At 38.8% G+C, this 17,968-nt stretch overlaps 1 protein-coding gene across 1 annotated transcript in view; it reads left to right on the top strand.

Moving 5' to 3' along the window:
* Positions 1 to 17,968, top strand: part of STAG1 (stromal antigen 1) — a 96,497-nt gene that overhangs the window by 47,676 nt on the left and 30,853 nt on the right. Inside the window, exons 9-15 of the mRNA XM_026046540.1 lie at positions 3,370 to 3,493; positions 8,255 to 8,353; positions 11,061 to 11,140; positions 11,557 to 11,664; positions 13,764 to 13,878; positions 15,713 to 15,830; positions 16,441 to 16,544. Of these exons, the coding sequence (XP_025902325.1) occupies positions 3,370 to 3,493; positions 8,255 to 8,353; positions 11,061 to 11,140; positions 11,557 to 11,664; positions 13,764 to 13,878; positions 15,713 to 15,830; positions 16,441 to 16,544 (748 nt within the window). The remainder of the gene's footprint in view (positions 1 to 3,369; positions 3,494 to 8,254; positions 8,354 to 11,060; positions 11,141 to 11,556; positions 11,665 to 13,763; positions 13,879 to 15,712; positions 15,831 to 16,440; positions 16,545 to 17,968) is intronic.

Raw genomic sequence — 17,968 nt, 5'->3', positions numbered from 1 at the left:
ATAAAAAAAAAAGAAAAACTAAATAATCAAGATGATTACTAAGCAAGAGATTGCCTACCTCGTTGCTTACTTCCGTATTTTTTTTTCCCAAATCATGTTTTCTGCCCATTTTTACATTCCTTATGCCTTACTCGGTTGGACGTTGATTTTCTTTTTTAATTGTCTCCAAAGCTGCAAATTTGCAATAGAATGAAAGATCTAGGAGCAAATTCAATGGGAGTGAAGCGCTGAGCTCATGTTGGTGAATGGAAGCTGGTGAATGGGCTGTGGTTCACCGGAGGGCTCTCGAGCATGGGAACCTGGSGAGTTTGTGCAATATCTGTCCTTGCAAATACTTGAAACCTGACAGCATGGGGCTTGGGTAGAGGCTTAGATGTGATGAGGTTTGGAAGCTTCAGCCTCAAAATGAGGGAGGTTATTTTCTGAGCGTATAATTCTGAAACAATTGGTATGTGGTAATGCTATAAATCAGTAGGTGAGGGACCTCRAAAGTGGCCTCCTGTTGTTGGTGGTTGAACAGCTAGAAATCACATCTAGAATGAAGATAGAAAGAATAAAAGAAAAAGAAAAAAAGGAGCACAGTTCTTTATTTCAGTTATATCTGCATTTTAGAAATTCCTTTGATTCTGATGAACTGGGAAAACTGCCCAGGCTCCRTCTTGTCTGGCTTTGGAGAAACCTTGATGATGTACAATGTTAGAGTTGTATTAAAGACTATTTTTTAATGTATTACTGTTTTGAACTTATCTGCAAACTACTTCAGATAGGCCACCCTGTGTGCAACATTCCCCCAGCTGTGAGGTTTGCTGCCATCCACTGAACCTAATCAGTCTCGAGTCCTTCCTTCATTAAGGAAAGTGATGTTCACTAAGATAAATGAGTGGAAAATTGATCTCTGCAAATTCTCCTGTCTCTCCAGCTACTTGACTCTGTTTTGCTTACCAGCCACTTGATTCTTTCCCATTTTCAGCTATACTGGAAATGTAAAATTTCAATATAATGAGTCTCCTAGTTTGTTTTTTTTTCTCTTTCGTTCTTTCGTTCTTTTGTTCTTTCGTTCTGTCTGTCTGTCGTTCTGTCTGTCTATCATTCTGTCTGTCTTTCTGTCTTTCTTCAGCTTGGATTGAATACTTGTCCATAGTGCCTGGGGATCTCTGAATGGGTTTTCAGTGAAGAATCAGGTTTTCACTGTGCATCTAGGAAAGCYTGAATGCATTCATAAAGAACAAAAATTTTCCTGAGTTTTGGCCAGTGGTGCCGCATGATTAAATAGCTGTTGACACTTGGATTCTTTTGGGAGTTGGCCACTGAATCCTTCCAAAATACTTCACACTTAATAAATGCATAAGGAGGTGAAACCACCTCCTTGCATCTGGGGACTCAAGCTGTCGTCCTCGGGCAGAAGTGTCTCTGCGGATAATTTGGGATGTTGCATGCGTAGCTCCTGGTTTCGGCTTCCATTTACTSGTGTTTCAGATGGTCCTTGAAGTCTTGCTTCTTGATTCCTTCCACCTGCGTTTTATTTTTTAAATAGTTTAAAAGAGAATTACTAACCTAGTTTAGTGGAATACATGGGTATGTTCCTAGTTTTGATGGGGGTTGCCTTTCCCCATAATAAATTCCGATTTTATCGTACAAACCCTTTAATGTAATATTTTARCACATTAAAGCTAACAGTGTCTAAAAGCTGTTTGGAAATTCCTGGTAGGAACAGCTCATTTAATATCCTCTCGTTTATAACTGAGCTTGTCTTTATCACACATCGGCAATTATCTTCACTTTGAAGCTGTGGATAAGTGTCTTCAGAGTTTGCCAGGCTTGTTTTAATTATTCCACCTGGAGGTTGATAAGAATAAGTGTGTTTCAGAATGGGCAGAGAGAAATGACGCTAGTGATTTGACAGAATTCCTGCAAATTGCCCCCTCATGTTCGGTAGCTTGAAATGCAGTGATGTTGACACAGGCATCTACACGTGAGGTATGAAGTCAAAGGGGAAGAACAGAGTCAAAGACAGGAGCTTCCCACCCTGTTGTGTGTGATGCTCTTGATTGTTTGCCATGTCCATGTAAGAGGCACATTTTTGACCTGGGAGTCTGGAAAATTGGATATGGGGGCATTGTGTCTGTAGACACGGCTAGCTTAGAGGTTGGAAGGAAACAGGCAGTATCAGTTTTGTTCTGCTGTTTTGTGTATGAATTTCTACGATAGTATCTTGAGCATAAGATTGGAACCGTTTCATGCGCATTTTGTAAAATGTTATGGTGTTGRAACCAAAGGGTTTCTGTCTTATTTTACAATTATTCTACTGTTTGAAGCATAGGTTTTTTTCCTAAATGAAGTTTCATTTTGGGGCTCTGATGGTTCTGTTTCAGAATGAAATCGATGTTTACTACTTTTCCAAAAAAAGAAAGACTCGAAGTTGCAGCCCCAAGTTTGGAGTGCACAGGCGGGCAGCACTCGCGAGGCGCCTGGTGGTGCCCTCCTCTCCGTGGTGACTGCTTTTGGTAGAGCCCACGTTGGGAACGGGAAGCAGTGCCAGCTGGAGCAGCACAAGCCATTTCACACAGTAACAGATAGATGTCTCGGAGATGAAGTTACTAAAGGGCCGGATGGCCTCATCCCTTTTCTCATTGTTCATTAAATATACCATGTGCGGTGTCAGGAAAGTGCCAATAGGACCAAAGTCACTTCATCCTTGATCTTTAGGTCCTCTCTCCAGGCTGCTCCTGCTGTCCCCTTGCCCCCACTAAGCAGCAGCCTGGGCTGTCTTAGATATAGCTTTGCCCCTTCCATCATTTGCCACAGCCAGAATATGGAAAAAGGCAAGAGAAAGGGAAGAAAACAATGCTGAAATTTAAATTTTCCCCTGAGTTTTRTTACAAGGACTTCCATATACTGATATGAGAAAAGTCTACAAGCCAAATCCCATTCTGCTCCCTTGCCAGGCTAGCTTAGTTCTGCAGAGGGTCACCAGCACAGCCTGGGGTTAAACYGAGGGACACGGTGATTGTGTTTTGGAACTCATCTTCTGGGCCTTTTATTCATAATGCAGCTTTGAAATGACGGAGGAAAAAGAGGAGGGACTCACAGATTGAGAAGTAGGACAGAGTAGGATTTTTTTGAGATAACAGGAACATCRTATCTGAATGTAGAGCTGGACAGATAGATCAGTGATTTGAGGAGCATCAAGGAAGAGAAGAAGTGAGCAGCAACAGAGAGATGTCCTTACATAGGGAAGTTGTTCAAATCCTASTGAAAGAAAAAGTGTTATTAGAGCAATAGGATTGAGAGGAAAATGGTATGTGTATGCGTAATACTTAGCTGCTTATAAATCTGCTTAATATTTTCTTATTTTTTCCTAACTAATAGTGATGCTATTGCTGAGATTAGAGCTGTCTGTATTGAAGAAATTGGTGTCTGGATGAAAATGTACAGTGATGCCTTCCTGAATGATAGTTATTTAAAATATGTTGGTTGGACACTACATGACAGGGTAAGTATTGTGTATTACTGCATAGCAGAATATACTATAAATAGCTGATGTCCTATTAATGGAAATATATTTATTGTATCATCTTTGATTTTTGAAGAGATGCATCTTCTCTCTTGCGCATCATTTACCTTTTGGCCAGCTTATTTCAGTGCGTGCACTTAAATCAGGATACATCATTCCCAAACTGCATGCTGTTTGATATATTTTTTTCTGTGTGCAGTCTTAACTGGAGTATCTTGACAGAAATCTTCCCCACGCTTCCTTTCTTCTGATTGCAAGAGAAAGAGAAGTCTCCTAAGATCACTCCTGAGAATGTCTATGTCTAGAACAGAATGGAAAGGAGATTTCCAGATGTGACTTCAACTGAACCTTTACGCTGCGCAGTAGTTAAAGGAAAGAGAACTTTTGGAGTCCCAGAATTAACCAAGAGGCATCATCAGCACCACAACCARTGCCATTCTCATCAACTTATTTTCCCTTTGCTATTTTAGGTTTATTGACATTCAGCACAAGGCTGCTTTAAAGGGTGCTTGTCTACTCATCTTTCTCCGTGTCTGTAAAGCGTCCCTGTTTTGTCTGGCAGGAATGTCTCCTTTATCAAGCCAATCTCTTAGTGCCAGTTTAGGAGAGCTCAGAAAGTTGTTTGGGTTGATCTTGGAGTGCAGCSCTCTGTATCAACCATCTGTGGCCTTCCTAGCAGGAAGGAGGTTCTCCACGATTCTCTCTAGCTTCTTTTTCTGTAAAAAGAGTCTTGAAAGTTGGCGTTGAAGCAAAGAGATTTGTACCAGGAGATCTTTTTGTACCTAACCACTGCTTTTGGCACTGGTGGTAGCTGTGACCAGGTCTGTGCAGCACTCAGTGACTGCAACAAGAGTAACCCTTTCCTAATGCTGATAGGAAATGTTGATGTATTTACAGCTGAGATGTTTCTTTCACAGCAAGAATCAACTGGACCCAGCCTTTCTACCCACTCTTACCAAACCCACTAGGAATGGGATTTACTCTGTTTTCCTAATAGTATCCATGGAAAACAGACAAGATCTACTATACTGTTGTAGTATAGCGTCTTAYGTCAGGCTATTCTTCTTCAGATAGCATGGCTGGAAAAAAAAACATTAAAATTCATAAAATTCATTAATGATGACTAGCACAATTAGCAATTTACAGCACTTTCTTAAAAAGACAGTATCTTCAAACCAAAAGGAATTGTGCTGCCCCAAGTTCTCTTGCTAAAGCACTGTCTGATAAAGCATCTGCATCTTCCTTGATTTRGACCATAAATCTACCTGTTGATATTAGTATGCTTTGAGGACTAGACCTGTCATGGCTTTCCTTTCTTAGCCTGTAGTTCCCCAACTTCTAATTAAAAATGACAAATCATCCCCTAAAACGTCCTCCTCACCCAAAAGCATCATTTTCCCTGGAGTTGCAGCACGCACAGAAGTCTGTGAGGAGCCTCTGATGGTTTTAACACTTACTGCAGTCCAAGTGCCATTAATTTCTCTGTTAATCACTAATTTGAGTGTTCATACACTGCTATGCATGATGTGTATTTTTTTTATTAATGTTGTATATGCATAGAATGAGACAGCTTGTCACTAGAATGAGGGAAGAGGCAGAGACAGGTGAACCAAATGTCAAAGAATGAAAAGAGAGAGGAAAAAAAAGAGATTTGAGGAGACACAGAAAGGAGGGGGGAAGTGCAGTGGGAAGAATATATTGGAACAAGCAGGAATAAGGAGTCAAGAAATACAAAACTCACCCAAAAGAACAATATCCCATCATTTGTTAGCAGTGTGGTTTTCCCTGGCAGCCCCAGGAAGCTGGTCTGCAGCCAGCCAGGTTCCAGCTCATGGTTTTGCTTTGCTTTGACTGGGAGAGATTTTTTGCTCTGTTCAGTACTTAACGATATTGAAAAAAAACAAAAGCTGAAGCAATAATCATAAGTTATTTCCATTTCATATGAGCAGAAATCAGTCCCAAGTGATTAACTGCTTTGGAAGCTTGCTGCTGCCAAAAGGAGAGGAGATGACAGTGCAGGAGATAGCAGGCACTTTCATATCCTACTTCTGCATTACCAGCGAAACCACAGGGAAGCCCCAGTTCTTACATTTTGTAGTAGCTCCAGCATAGTCTTTCCAAGGTAGGATGAAGAACATTTGTTCTCTGATTTGGAATATTTTTTTCTGATTTATATTTTAATCTTCTCCCTTCCCCAAATTACAGAKGTTTGTTTTATTAATAGGGGATTAWTACRGGATTACTTTCTCATTTAAATATGGCTTTCTAGTTAGGCAGTTTTAAGCATCTTTTTCATCACCATGCATCTGAGAGGATGAATCAAAGTTATATAAAACTGTAATATGATTGCATATATTTACTATATTTTTATGTATAGTTTATATATATATATATATAAATATATGTAATTATATATATATATATAAAAATATATAAAAATGTATATATTTAAAACTTGATTTTAAAAAATATTAGATGAGATTGTCCGGTCTTAATTTTTTTCCTCCCTACCTCAGTCGTGGAACTGTTCTGAAACTCTAGTGCTCTCTCTGGGATCTGGCAATCACAGTACCTAACCCATTGCTTTCCCAAAAGAAAATGCCTTTTYGTGCTTTGCATATCTCTACTTGGCCTGTTCTGTGAAAAAATTGACCAAGGGTCTTAGGGAATGGGTAGTATTAGAATATGTAATAGCGCTGGCATCCTAAATAGTAAGAAAGAAAGAGTTGAACTTTTGTTACATAGAAAATTAAACTGTGGTTTTTCCATGCTTCTCAGTGCTTAATGTTACATATGGCACATAAGTCCCTTGTTTCTTTGAAATCCTAAGGAAACCAAAAATGCATCAGATGATTCTCAGTATTCCATAAATGGTATCTGGCTGCTCTGTGCTCCTGCCCAGAAGATGTCCTGCCAGAGGTACCCTTGTGCCCCAGAACTTTGCACAGCTGGTTCTGCCTGGCAGCCTCGCATTTTCTATTTTCTGTCATGAATCAGCGGTCAATTTTGCCACACACCATGCTGGAGCGCTAAAATCCTGCATACTAAAGCAGAGTCATCCCGTACCCCATATCCAGCAATTTCAAGTGGCTTATAGAAGCTGGCAAGCTCTACGGGTTGGATAGGACAGTACGAGGCAATTGCTCATATTGATAAAAAATAGTGTAAATTAGCATAACTATAAGAAAAACAAATATAATTATCTAAAACTTTTTGGAGAAGAATGGGAATTGCAGGAACAAGTGGACTAGAGAGGGAGGCACATATAAAACTAATTCCTTCCTAGTCACTTCTATGTTGGACAGGAAAATGTGTGTTCTTTCCCTAGAAGTGCTTGTGGTGCTAAAGGCTCACGTTAATGCTCACTTTCTCTGTTTTGGATGATCCTCATGGTTACTCCTCTCATCACTCTGGTGTGTTGATGGTCCTTGGTGCATGTCCACTCCTCCCCTGCAGGATTCAGCCCAGCGAGCGGATGCCCCTTCACTTGTGTCTTCCACAGACTCTTGTCCGGGTCGATGCCCTTGACACCCACCTATGGCCTTCTGCTTTCTGCTGACTCAATTTTAAAGCCTCCTTAACAGGATTAGTGAACTTGTGCTCTTCTCTTTCTGAAGTGATGAATACTATTCTTGACCAAGAGCTGAAAAAACAGACTTTTTTTTTTCTGTCAGAAAATGTCCCTCTTTATCATCTGTCTACTAGGAAAGGGAATAATTTCCAAGAATGCATCTGTGTCTCCTGAGTCTTTACTCTCAGCTAGAAGTCTCTGCAATAGCACAACCCATCCCTCTTCCAGCCTTACTCCCCAAAGCATAGCTGTCCTTCATCTTCTGCCTTCGATGTGGCCATGCAGATGAGCAGCAGGAAGCTGTAGCTGAGCTCCAACGTGCTTTTTGTGTTTTTGATAGTGTCTCAAGGCCACCTTCTCAAGCCCTCAAGGCAGATGTAACTTGAGAGCTGCAACTAACCCAGCTACCATTACTGATGCTCCGTGGTGCTCCTTACGTGGCGAAAATGATATTGATCCTGTGGGGCTGGACAAGCTAAGAGTGTAAGAGGCTCATGGCATCTTCAAGCACTAGTGGTGACTCCACAGTGCTACCCTTGCGAGGCCAGGCAGCAGAGCGAGGTCACCATTTCTGATGCCTCCACACAGCTTCTGCTGAAAAAAGGCCAAATTGTCCCTCTCTGCAGTTGGGCCTGTTTGCCCTAGAGACCTTCTGTCAGGTTGACCACATCCATGTGAAGTTTTTAAGAAACTGATTTTCTGTTCCTTTTGGTAAAAGATTTTTTTTAAAAAAACTTCTGCTTGTAAGTTCCTTCAGCTATTTTAATACAGGATTGGTTATAGAACAGGCTGCACAACTCGAGTTCTGTAGATTTGGAGTTTTACCTGTGAAGTTCAACCATTTGCATTTTTTTTTCTTATTTTGCATTTTTGTATTGCATTCTTTCTCTAGCTTGTACTGAGGAGTTATTCAGAGGGAAATGAAACAGTAGCAGACATTTAACTGATGTCATTTTAAATTATTTGTGTATGCAAATGGGAGAAAATTTAACATTTGTAGGCAGCTGCATGGGGTTTTTGGGTTGTAGCTGAATTGCAAATTGGCTTTGGTATCTCATTTGCATAAAGCTTTAAATGTGCATTAAGCAAATTACAAGATTATATTATTTAATATTCATGTGCATTTGATTAGCGTATTATTTCAGCTAATCTTAGTGTGTTTTATTTAGCAAGGTGAAGTGAGGTTGAAATGTTTGAAAGCTCTTCAGAGTCTGTATACCAACAGAGAGTTATTTCCCAAACTGGAGCTGTTCACTAATAGATTCAAGGTAAGAGGAAATGTAATTTTGGGAAGGACTACACCAATTAAAATGTCATCTCATGTTGCGCTCTTTGATTCATGTAAATTAAGCACAAACATAAACTCATCTACGTGCCACTCATCTACACGATAGTAAGACTGTGTGAGTGCTGAGATTTAAGACAAACTCATTTTACAGGGTTTTTTTTTTTTTTTTTTTTTTTTAATTTTATAAGATCTGCCAGCCTGGGCCAGGATGACTGTTTATCTGTTTGTGTTATTGATAACTTGTTAGTTATTGTTCTTCAATCTGCTTGTGCATGTTTAATTGTAACATAACTGAATTTTAAGGACACGCGCAGGGTGCTTCACATGTTCTGAAACGAATCTGGTGGCAGCAGCCTGGCCTCCAGCTCCACATTGCAACCCCCCGTTGCTTCAGAAGCAGAGGTTAGAGTTTGCTTTTAGACAGCTGCAGCTTGACCAACGTGAACAGACTGCCATTTTTGCTTCATATCTTATGAACACTTGGCTGGTAATTCACTTTCTGTTTCCCAAGTGAAGTATCTAGAGAGCTGAATGTGGAAATACTGTTGGGATGCTCAGTGAAACCTTTCTGACCCTTGTCACCACACCAGCTGGCACATTTTACCATGACTTTTACCACGACTCTGGAAAACTCTTGTGTTTTGGAGAACATCTAACTGTAGTAAAGGCCTCCTCCCCAAGGAAATACTAATTTAAWATTGTCTCATTTAAATCAGGACTATAGTGCTGATGAAAAAATTGGTTTAGAAAGGAAGAGAAGATTTAAATTCTATACTCATAAATGAAATAACTGCTAGGCAGCAGACTGAAACCTTCTCACCTGTAGACTTTATATTGCTTCATTGGACCTGTCCATAACTGCCATAAACTGTCATTTAACTCCTTTAAAATAGTTTGCTTTAGAAAAACACAAAATACAGGAAACTTAAGATATCTTTTGTCTGTGAGCATGATTTATAGAAACACRATGGTTATCAGCCATTCCCACATCCATTTGAGAGATGGAGAGAAAAAAGAAACTGCTAAAACGGTGGTGAGGTCTAGACATCAAAAAAAGAATGCATTGCCACCAAGCCCTCCCTCTTGTTCCCATTTCCACGGCTCCTTATTTGTGTTTCCTCACCCGACTTTTAGCAGCTGACACAGCGCAGCTGACACTCGGCTCGGACCATTCAAGCGTCTGGAGAAATCTCTTTAGAGATCTCCTAGTCATTTAAAGCTACGTTTATTCGATCAGCCAGTTGATCAGAATGACCCGCATWGGACTGTCAATATTTGGCCCCCTTTCAGCGAGCTGTGAGGAGCAACTAACTGTGTCCTCCCTCAGAAGGACAGGACTGATGTTCTGATGTGCTCTTCTCTGGCATTTTCATGTGCACCAGCAAACTTACCTGCAGCCATTTAACAGCTGTAGCTCATCYGATCCTGTCCAACTGGATGCTGCTGTCTCCATGAGGGCAGAAGGCCCCAYTCACAACCTAATTAGTATATTCATACAAATAGATCTTCATAAGCAGTGTAAATTAATATTTTTAAGTCAGAAATCCAGCCCAGGCTACAGGCCTTGTGCTTACTCATTGGTGTGCTCTTCGTTTTGGCTCCCATCGTCTCAGGGATTCCCRGTGGTGTCCTGGTGTATAAGGTAGACGTTGGGAGGTTGTATGAAACACCACTGAAACTTAAGGAGTAATTTCTCTCACCTATTTTCTCTAGATACTGTGTTTTCAGTTGTTTCTTGGCCAAAACCTTAGTAAAATTGGCAGCAACTGTGCATCTTCTCCACAAACAAAGTTTCCGATTTTACTGTTTGAGTTTCTCTGTGGATGTATCACAGTCTGTAAGACTGCCAAGCTAGAAGAGCTAAAAATGCATCAAATTTTCCAGAAATTTATATGGTAACAGGTGCAGTCGGTCTTAACGCCACTGAGTATCTCTAGAGACCCCTGTTTGAGAGGTAAGGCTGGAGATACCATGTATGCTATACGTGCTGCTCCTGAATTTCAGTGTAGGAATAAGCATCTGTAGCTTGATGTCTGCTGTTAGCCTTTCAGTACCTGTAACAGTAGAAAAAGAAGTTGGGCACCTGTATTTTGTCCTGCTGTGTTCTTAGTCACTTTTTAATGGTGCTTCCTAAACATATTTTGTTTCTTTTCATATCTCTGACTTCAGTGCTTTCACATCCCCTAATATAATATCCTCAAGCAGGTCAAGCCACAGAAATCAAATTTTATTTCAGATGGCCCCATTTCTTTTCATTAACTTGACTGGTCAAGTGGAGAACACCAAGACGTGCTGCATTTCTATGGATGGATAGAATTTTTCTCCAGATAGGGAGGACAGTGTACGTGCATCCTATCTGTTTTAGGTTGACAGCAAAATGAAACTACAAAGAAAGTCCAGAATGGTGCTTCCACTCCGCAGTCTGCCTCCTTGCTTCCTCCAAAACGCACAAGAATGTTTCCTTAGTGACTGTTCCTCTTCCTGACTGCTTGTTGGTTGTTCCAGTCTGCATTAAAGCATAGAGTCCCCATGGGTATACCCTGAGTGCTTGAACTGCTTCAGGGGRCCCGTGTGGCCCTCGTGAAAAGATCTTTCTTGCCTAGATTATTTATTTTGCAATCTAGAGAACTCTTCACTCTCCTTGTGTTTGTTTTTTGTTTTGCCTCTGTAATAAAATTGTTTTTCAGGATCGCATTGTATCAATGACACTTGATAAAGAGTATGATGTTGCTGTGGAAGCCATTCGATTAGTCACGCTAATACTTCAGTGAGTATATCTCAAAGCTTATATGTTCTCTCTGAAAATTACCTTGGCCAGTAATATTTAATCGATTTGATTTCTTCCTTTGTGTAATGAAGTGAATCTCATACTTCAGATTTAGTTGAAAATCAGACTGTAAACCTCTTGACATTTTTATAAAGTTAGTATTTGACTGTTTGTAAGAATGATAGACAGTTTCTTATATCAGTATGCTTGTAGTTCTAAATGCACTTAATTCAGTCTGCAATGAGTATGCAGTAATGTTACCGAAGTATCCATACGCCTTTGAAATCCCTGTTCCTCCATCTAGGAGAGTTTTTGAAGGGAAGCAAGCTTCAGTTGCCAAAAGCGAGTTGTGGAAGGTGTGAGGACTGCAATTAAACATTTGTTATAGCTCAAGTGTTACTTTCTGACTCTTTCAGTGGAAGTGAAGAAGCTCTCTCAAATGAGGACTGTGAGAATGTTTATCACTTGGTGTATTCAGCACATCGGCCTGTTGCGGTAGCAGCGGGAGAATTCCTTCACAAAAAGTGAGTTACCATTACTCGAGGAGTAAGAACAGATTTGTGACAGCTTTCCAGTAATGGTAAGGTCTAAAGGCAAGGAGGTAATAGACTAAAATATCACAATTTAGTGACATTTCAGGTACGTAATTTGACACACAGACTTCCTCACTTGTTTAAATTCAAGGCCTAATTACATAAAAACAATGTATGCATATTTTTCTTGCACTAGGAGTCTGATAATTTTATTGATTTCTCAATCAATAGGACTAAATATAAAAGGTTGCATATACTTTTCTGTGTTAAAGTTGCTTTAAGTCCTTTAGCTTTGTTGAATTACTGCTGTGATATTACAAAATTTATACATCCCTGGCTTCTCTTCTTGATATGCAGTCATCACTTTTAAGAACTTCTAAGTCAGTTTATTTCCAAATTATCAACTTGAAAAGGCTTTTAGATTTTAATAATTAGTAATTTTTTTTCTAAACTCATTTCTTCCTATGAAAATGTGTAAACAACCTGGCTATGTATTTCATGAAATCACTGACCCAGAGGACACAGGCTGGCTTTTGTGCCGACTTGAATTGTACTGCATCAGTGACTGTCAACAGGGCACTGCCCCTTCACAGTAGTTGATCTCCTAATTTYAGTGATAGTTAGATAAGAAGCTAGTTGAAAATACTTAATAATTTTCTTTTTCCCCTTTGAGTTGTGGGATTAAGCGGAAAGATTAGATTTTTTTAATACACTTACAGTGTTTTAATATCTGAACACAGGTTATATGAAACAAATCACTTAAAATATCACATCCCTTTGCCAGTGCTGTTAACATTTTCCTCGTTTCATAAATGATTTAGAAGTCCAAACTTATTGCAGGGCTTTTGTAGTGGATTTCCATCTCTGTGAATAGASATGTCTGTTCTTTGGAATTCATTTACAGAACTCAGTAACGTTTGGTTTCCTCTATGACATTATAGAAGTTGTAGGAAGTGGTTAGATCTTTTTTAAAGATCGTACACTAAAATACCCCTGTTATTTAACATGTGACAAGATAGTCTTGAAGAAATTGCTAAAAGCTAAATAAATGTATCCAAGGACAAATCTGTATCCTGTATTACTATATTCTGTAAATAGATCTCTTGAAGTAAGCAGTATTGAAAAAAAAAGTCCTATCCCTAACAGTCATTTTCTCTTGGCTCCTGCTAGCACATAAGAGCTGATATTCTAGTTTAAGTAAGTTAGCATCTGCTTGAGGCAGTTGAGATGAGCTTGACCTCACCTAATACTGGCATTTAAATGCCACTTACTAAGTTTAAACTGGTCACCGGGCTCTTTTTGCAGTTGGTGAAGGAGAGTATATACTATGATCTGGGGCAGATATTGAAGATATTTCAGTACCTACAGGAAGTTTTTTCTTTATATAGAGGAACTTATTTCTGTTTATTCATTTATAGCTCAGTAGATAAGTCTATAACAGTGACATAAAATACAAAGCTTCTGCATAGCATAAATTTCTGTGATGATGTTAAGCTAGCAGAAGTGAATGCTGAGAGCAGTATGGAATTAGCCAGGTATCAGGGAACTCCTCGCAGAATGGATAATTCCCCTGTAAAAAACACAAAGAAACAAATTAAAAAAATTAACTGGTAGCTTGCTTTAGCTTTCTTGCTCCTGCTGGTACCTAAGGTTGGTTGGGAGAATGGGATATCACATATGTGTATCCCACATCCCAGTCAGTATGACCACAGCCAAAGTACGGCCTTAATTTGTATGCCATTAGTGGAACAAGTGCTTCTACCATCATAAAATTTGGAAAAATAAAAATACAAGACTATATAAATGATGCCAAAGTACAGAATTTCCAAACTTGTTAAATACAAATGTCTTAAAGATTTTTTTTCCTCGGATGAAATACCTCCATCAATATGAACTTCAAGAGCTTGAACATAATTTTTTCTCTTCTGACAGGAARAGGTCATAGCTTTTTTCCCTTAAAAGAAATAGCTTGAGATATTTTCACTGTACTTTATGAACAAATCTGCTTTAACAGGAATGAATGATCATCATATTGTTAAGAAATGAGATTTGTTTCAATAAACATGATGGCTCTTTTTGCTTATTTTTAGACTGTTCAGCAGACATGATCCCCAAGCTGAAGAGGCCCTAGCRAAGAGGAGAGGGCGAAATAGTCCGAACGGAAACCTTATTAGAATGTTGGTACTTTTCTTTCTTGAAAGTGAGGTAAAAATAATTCATTTTTAATCTTTATATGTTTACTAAAACTTGGAAATTAAGTAGTGACTTATCAACATCAGTAACACGTTGTCTCTTTCTATGCTTTTTACAAAATAATTTCAAAAATACTGTTTATTCTTTATCCCATCTCTTTGTCCATCAAATGAATTCAGGAGGAAATCTTTTGTATGGTTGATTTTGCTTTTACTTGTTCTTCCTTGTCCCCGGTGCACTATACATTGCATTGCTGATAGTATAATGGCCATCAGGATTCATTTATATATAAAAGTGTCACCAGTACTATTTTTGTTGTTGTTTTTAAGATAACCAACTAAAGAGTTACCAGCTAAGTTGGTACCTTTGAAGTTATTTTTATGAAGTAAATATATTTGAACAGAGTCRTCTGTGAGATTGAACTTCAGAATTTGTTCAGTTGGGTCTTGAAATTTTCCAAGACTGGAGACTTGCAGACGTGCACATGATGGCATTAAGTCTTCAACAGCCACCTTCAGGGTAGGAGTTTGTGGGACAAATTAACAGAAGTTAACGGGAAAGAAATCACACATAGATGGACATTTTGCTGTAGTATGTGTAAAAGACCTGGATCATAGGAGGAGCTTAGTTATGAGCAGGGGTAGTTTCCAAAAGTGGTTGTTTACAGAGATAACGCCTTTAAGAAGTGTTTCTGGTAGAAGCACTAGCAGTAATTAAGGCTAAGAATGCCAGTTGAAGGGAAGAAAACTTGCAGAGAGGGATACAGGATTCACTGCAGATAGTGGGGGAAAGGTTTAAAAATGATGCAGTAGATACCATCTTCCTTAAGCTCTTGGACGTGTTCCGATTCAGGAGTCAGTGCTGTGTCTGGCAAGTGCATGAGCTCTGTGCACTTTCGTTGTTTTTTGGTGATGGCTGAAGATCTCTTTCTAAATCAGTAGAAGCCTAYGGGTTACTTTTCTCACTTTCTAACAGTTACGTTAATTCACATAAAAAACATTTTTTTCTAAGAAAGATGAGTTAATATCAGTTCTTTACCTACTGAAATCACTAGATTTTCTGCTACCATTTTGAGAGACCAGAATTAGGACAATATTTTTGAAGCTCCATCTATTGTTTAGACAGATCACAAAGCTATACTTAGTGGTAATTTTGGATCTTTACATGATTACTTCAAAACATAAATGCACATAAACTTAACAAAAACCTTATAGTATTTTGTTTTTTCATTACCATACTCCTAAAAAGTGTAAATATTCTGACTCAATATTCAATTGATTTTTTTTAGAACCACAGAAGTTTGTTAGAACCACGTTTCAGAAGTATGGGTTTAATATGAAAAGCATTAGATAATTTTTCTTTTCTTGCTGTCAAAACTGAGTGTTGTATTAAAAGGAGCAAGTATTTCCATATCCACATTATGCACCTTTGTTAAAGTTATCATTGTTATTGTTGGATGAAAAATAGATGTATTGTCAGAGAGAATACTTTATTCTCCTCCTTATTCTTATGTCCCACCATCGTTTCTTTTTATAAYGCAGTAAGAAAGAGAGAAAAAAATAAGCATAGATGTTCAAGGTCAAAACTCTGAGAGCAGTTTTTCACCAAAAAATATTCCAAGGAAAATAAGCTCAAATTATTTTCTTGCATTTTTCATTGAAACATACCCACACTGTTATGCAGTTGCATCATTCCCTTCAAAGAAGACTTTCCAAAGTTTGTTACAAACTTCATTTTCTGTGTGACTATTGCCTACGGTCTCTGTCTGTGCCCGAGTGGTTGTGAGCAATGAAGAACCAGAGCTCGTACTAGAAAGTTTCACTGATGGTTGCTTTGTGATTTCTAGTTGCACGAACATGCAGCTTACTTGGTGGACAGTTTGTGGGAGAGCTCTCAAGAACTTTTGAAAGACTGGGAATGTATGACAGAATTGCTCCTGGAGGAACCAATCCAAGGAGAAGAAGGTATGTGCTTAATGTTGGTAATAGAGTTTTTAATAACTTGTTTCAACTGGTGATAGTAAAATATGAGGCTTTTCCAGGCAGTCTTAAAACCAAAAACAAATTCTCAAGAGGAATAATTGTAGGAAAATCTTTTATACTTAGTCTTGAATCCTACCTGACTAACAGATCTGTGTTCATAAGATCAGTGGCAAAGGATCCCTAATGGAAGTGGTGAATTTTGTTCAAGATCCTTTATAAACCTTGAGGACTTTACAGCTCCAGGGACCTTCACAGCAGCTGGGCAGTTGAAGAGCTGATGTACTCTCCCTGCACCCTGTGTGTCATTTTGTAGATCTTTGTTATATCCCCCTCCAGTCCACGTCTTTCCTGACGGAGAGCTTCCAGCCTGCTGAGTTATTTCTGTTGTACACCTCACTCCACAGASCTGCTCGTCTCTGCTGCCCTTTGCTGATTTTTTCCAGTTCTACCACATCCAGTTGAAGAAGAGCCAGCAAGCTGTGTTTTTCTACACCAGACAAAATGCTTTCTGTTTTTTTCCTCTGTCCCACCATTTTAAAGCTCCATTCACAGATCATCCCAACTGCTGTTCCTTGTTCTTTTCCTTCCGCAGCAATGTCCGACCGGCAAGAGAGTGCTCTGATAGAGCTGATGGTGTGTACAATCCGGCAGGCTGCGGAAGCGCATCCTCCCGTAGGCAGGGGCACTGGAAAAAGAGTAAGTCATGTTGCCATAGTAGGTTCAGACCCGTGGGTGTTACCATAGCTGTAAAAAATATTTATCTGCCATGCCACTTGGTGACATTTCTATATAGGATTTCTGATAGCAACAGGTAACTGATGCTGTTTCATGTAAAATTTTTTTTGAAGAAGTGGAAACTGTATTTCTAGACGTGAATTTGGGTGTTTTGCTTCAATTTGTTTTTTGCATTGCTATGTTGATTAGTACGAATTTACAGCCTGGAAACTTTTCTTCGTGACTCCCAGGTTTTCATTTATCAATACCTCGGCTTAGGCTTGGAGCACCTACCAGCATCTATAGCCCGCACTGTTCTTCTAAATGAGAATTGAGAGAGTAGAGCTCACATCACTGGGTGCCATAAAAACCTCAGAATTTGACATGCTGGCCAAATTTGCACTCTTGAACATTAAATTGTTTATTTGTTAGATAGTCACTGTTCAGAGACCTACATCAATTTTCACCGCATTATGAGTCACTGGAGCCGTGAGGTAGGGGTGATCATCAGGCTTTCATGTTCTCCATGAATACAACATCCAGGTTACAAAATTCTTGGCTTTGCAGACAGATTTCTCTGCTTTTTGATGGTCTTCCTCTTTTCTGTAGGTTACACTAGAATTAAATAAAGCCATAAGAACATTTTGTATTTTCATTAGATTCAGTTCTGAATGATCCTAACTGGATTATTACAGAATGCCACAGGCTCATTTAAAATGAAATCTAGAGATAGACTTATAATTCTTTATTGCTAAACTGGAGCAGTAATTTAACTGTTTAATTTTTATGTGCCCAAAGTATATTAGCCTTATGTCCCACAATTTAAATATGATTTTTATCAGTTTAAATATGATTTCTATGCTTTACTTTATGAATGCATATTCTGAGAAATTCTAAGAAATTCCTAATTCACTAAAACATTGAGGAGGGAGAGAATCTACAGAAGAATTTAGGCCGATTTACCCGAGCATTTATTTTCCTGAGTTACCAGCTCTGCTTTATCAGTACAACTTAACTGTGTATCGTATCTCTTCTTCCAAATGTTGTGGCAGACAGAGCAAATGTTCAACAAAGAGTTTGTGTTTGTATTTTCTGTTTGGAGCACCAGAGACTGTCACTTCTTGCTTTCTGGGTAAATTTTCTATCTCAGGAGATCCACAGTTCAGATCACTTAGGCTTAGAATTTCTTAAGTCTTAGAATGCCTATGGATGTTTTCTTCTTTCTTCAAAGCCAGAGAAAACAGGTCAGTAAAATAAAATGCTCCTTYTAAGTGGTGATTGGAAGAGCATCCAGATCATTCTAGGGACCCAGCTTTCTTAATAGTGTTACTGTTTCTAGGTGTCTTTGCTTTGACAGCATTTATAGCTTCAATATATCTGTCATTAAAATTTGTAAATGAGTTCTG

This window comes from Nothoprocta perdicaria, unplaced genomic scaffold, assembly GCF_003342845.1.
Source record: "Nothoprocta perdicaria isolate Ctin4 unplaced genomic scaffold, notPer1 scaffold_449, whole genome shotgun sequence".
Lineage (NCBI taxonomy): Eukaryota > Metazoa > Chordata > Aves > Tinamiformes > Tinamidae > Nothoprocta > Nothoprocta perdicaria.
Note: the sequence above shows the minus strand (reverse complement) of the source record. Positions and strands in the feature narration are given on the sequence as shown.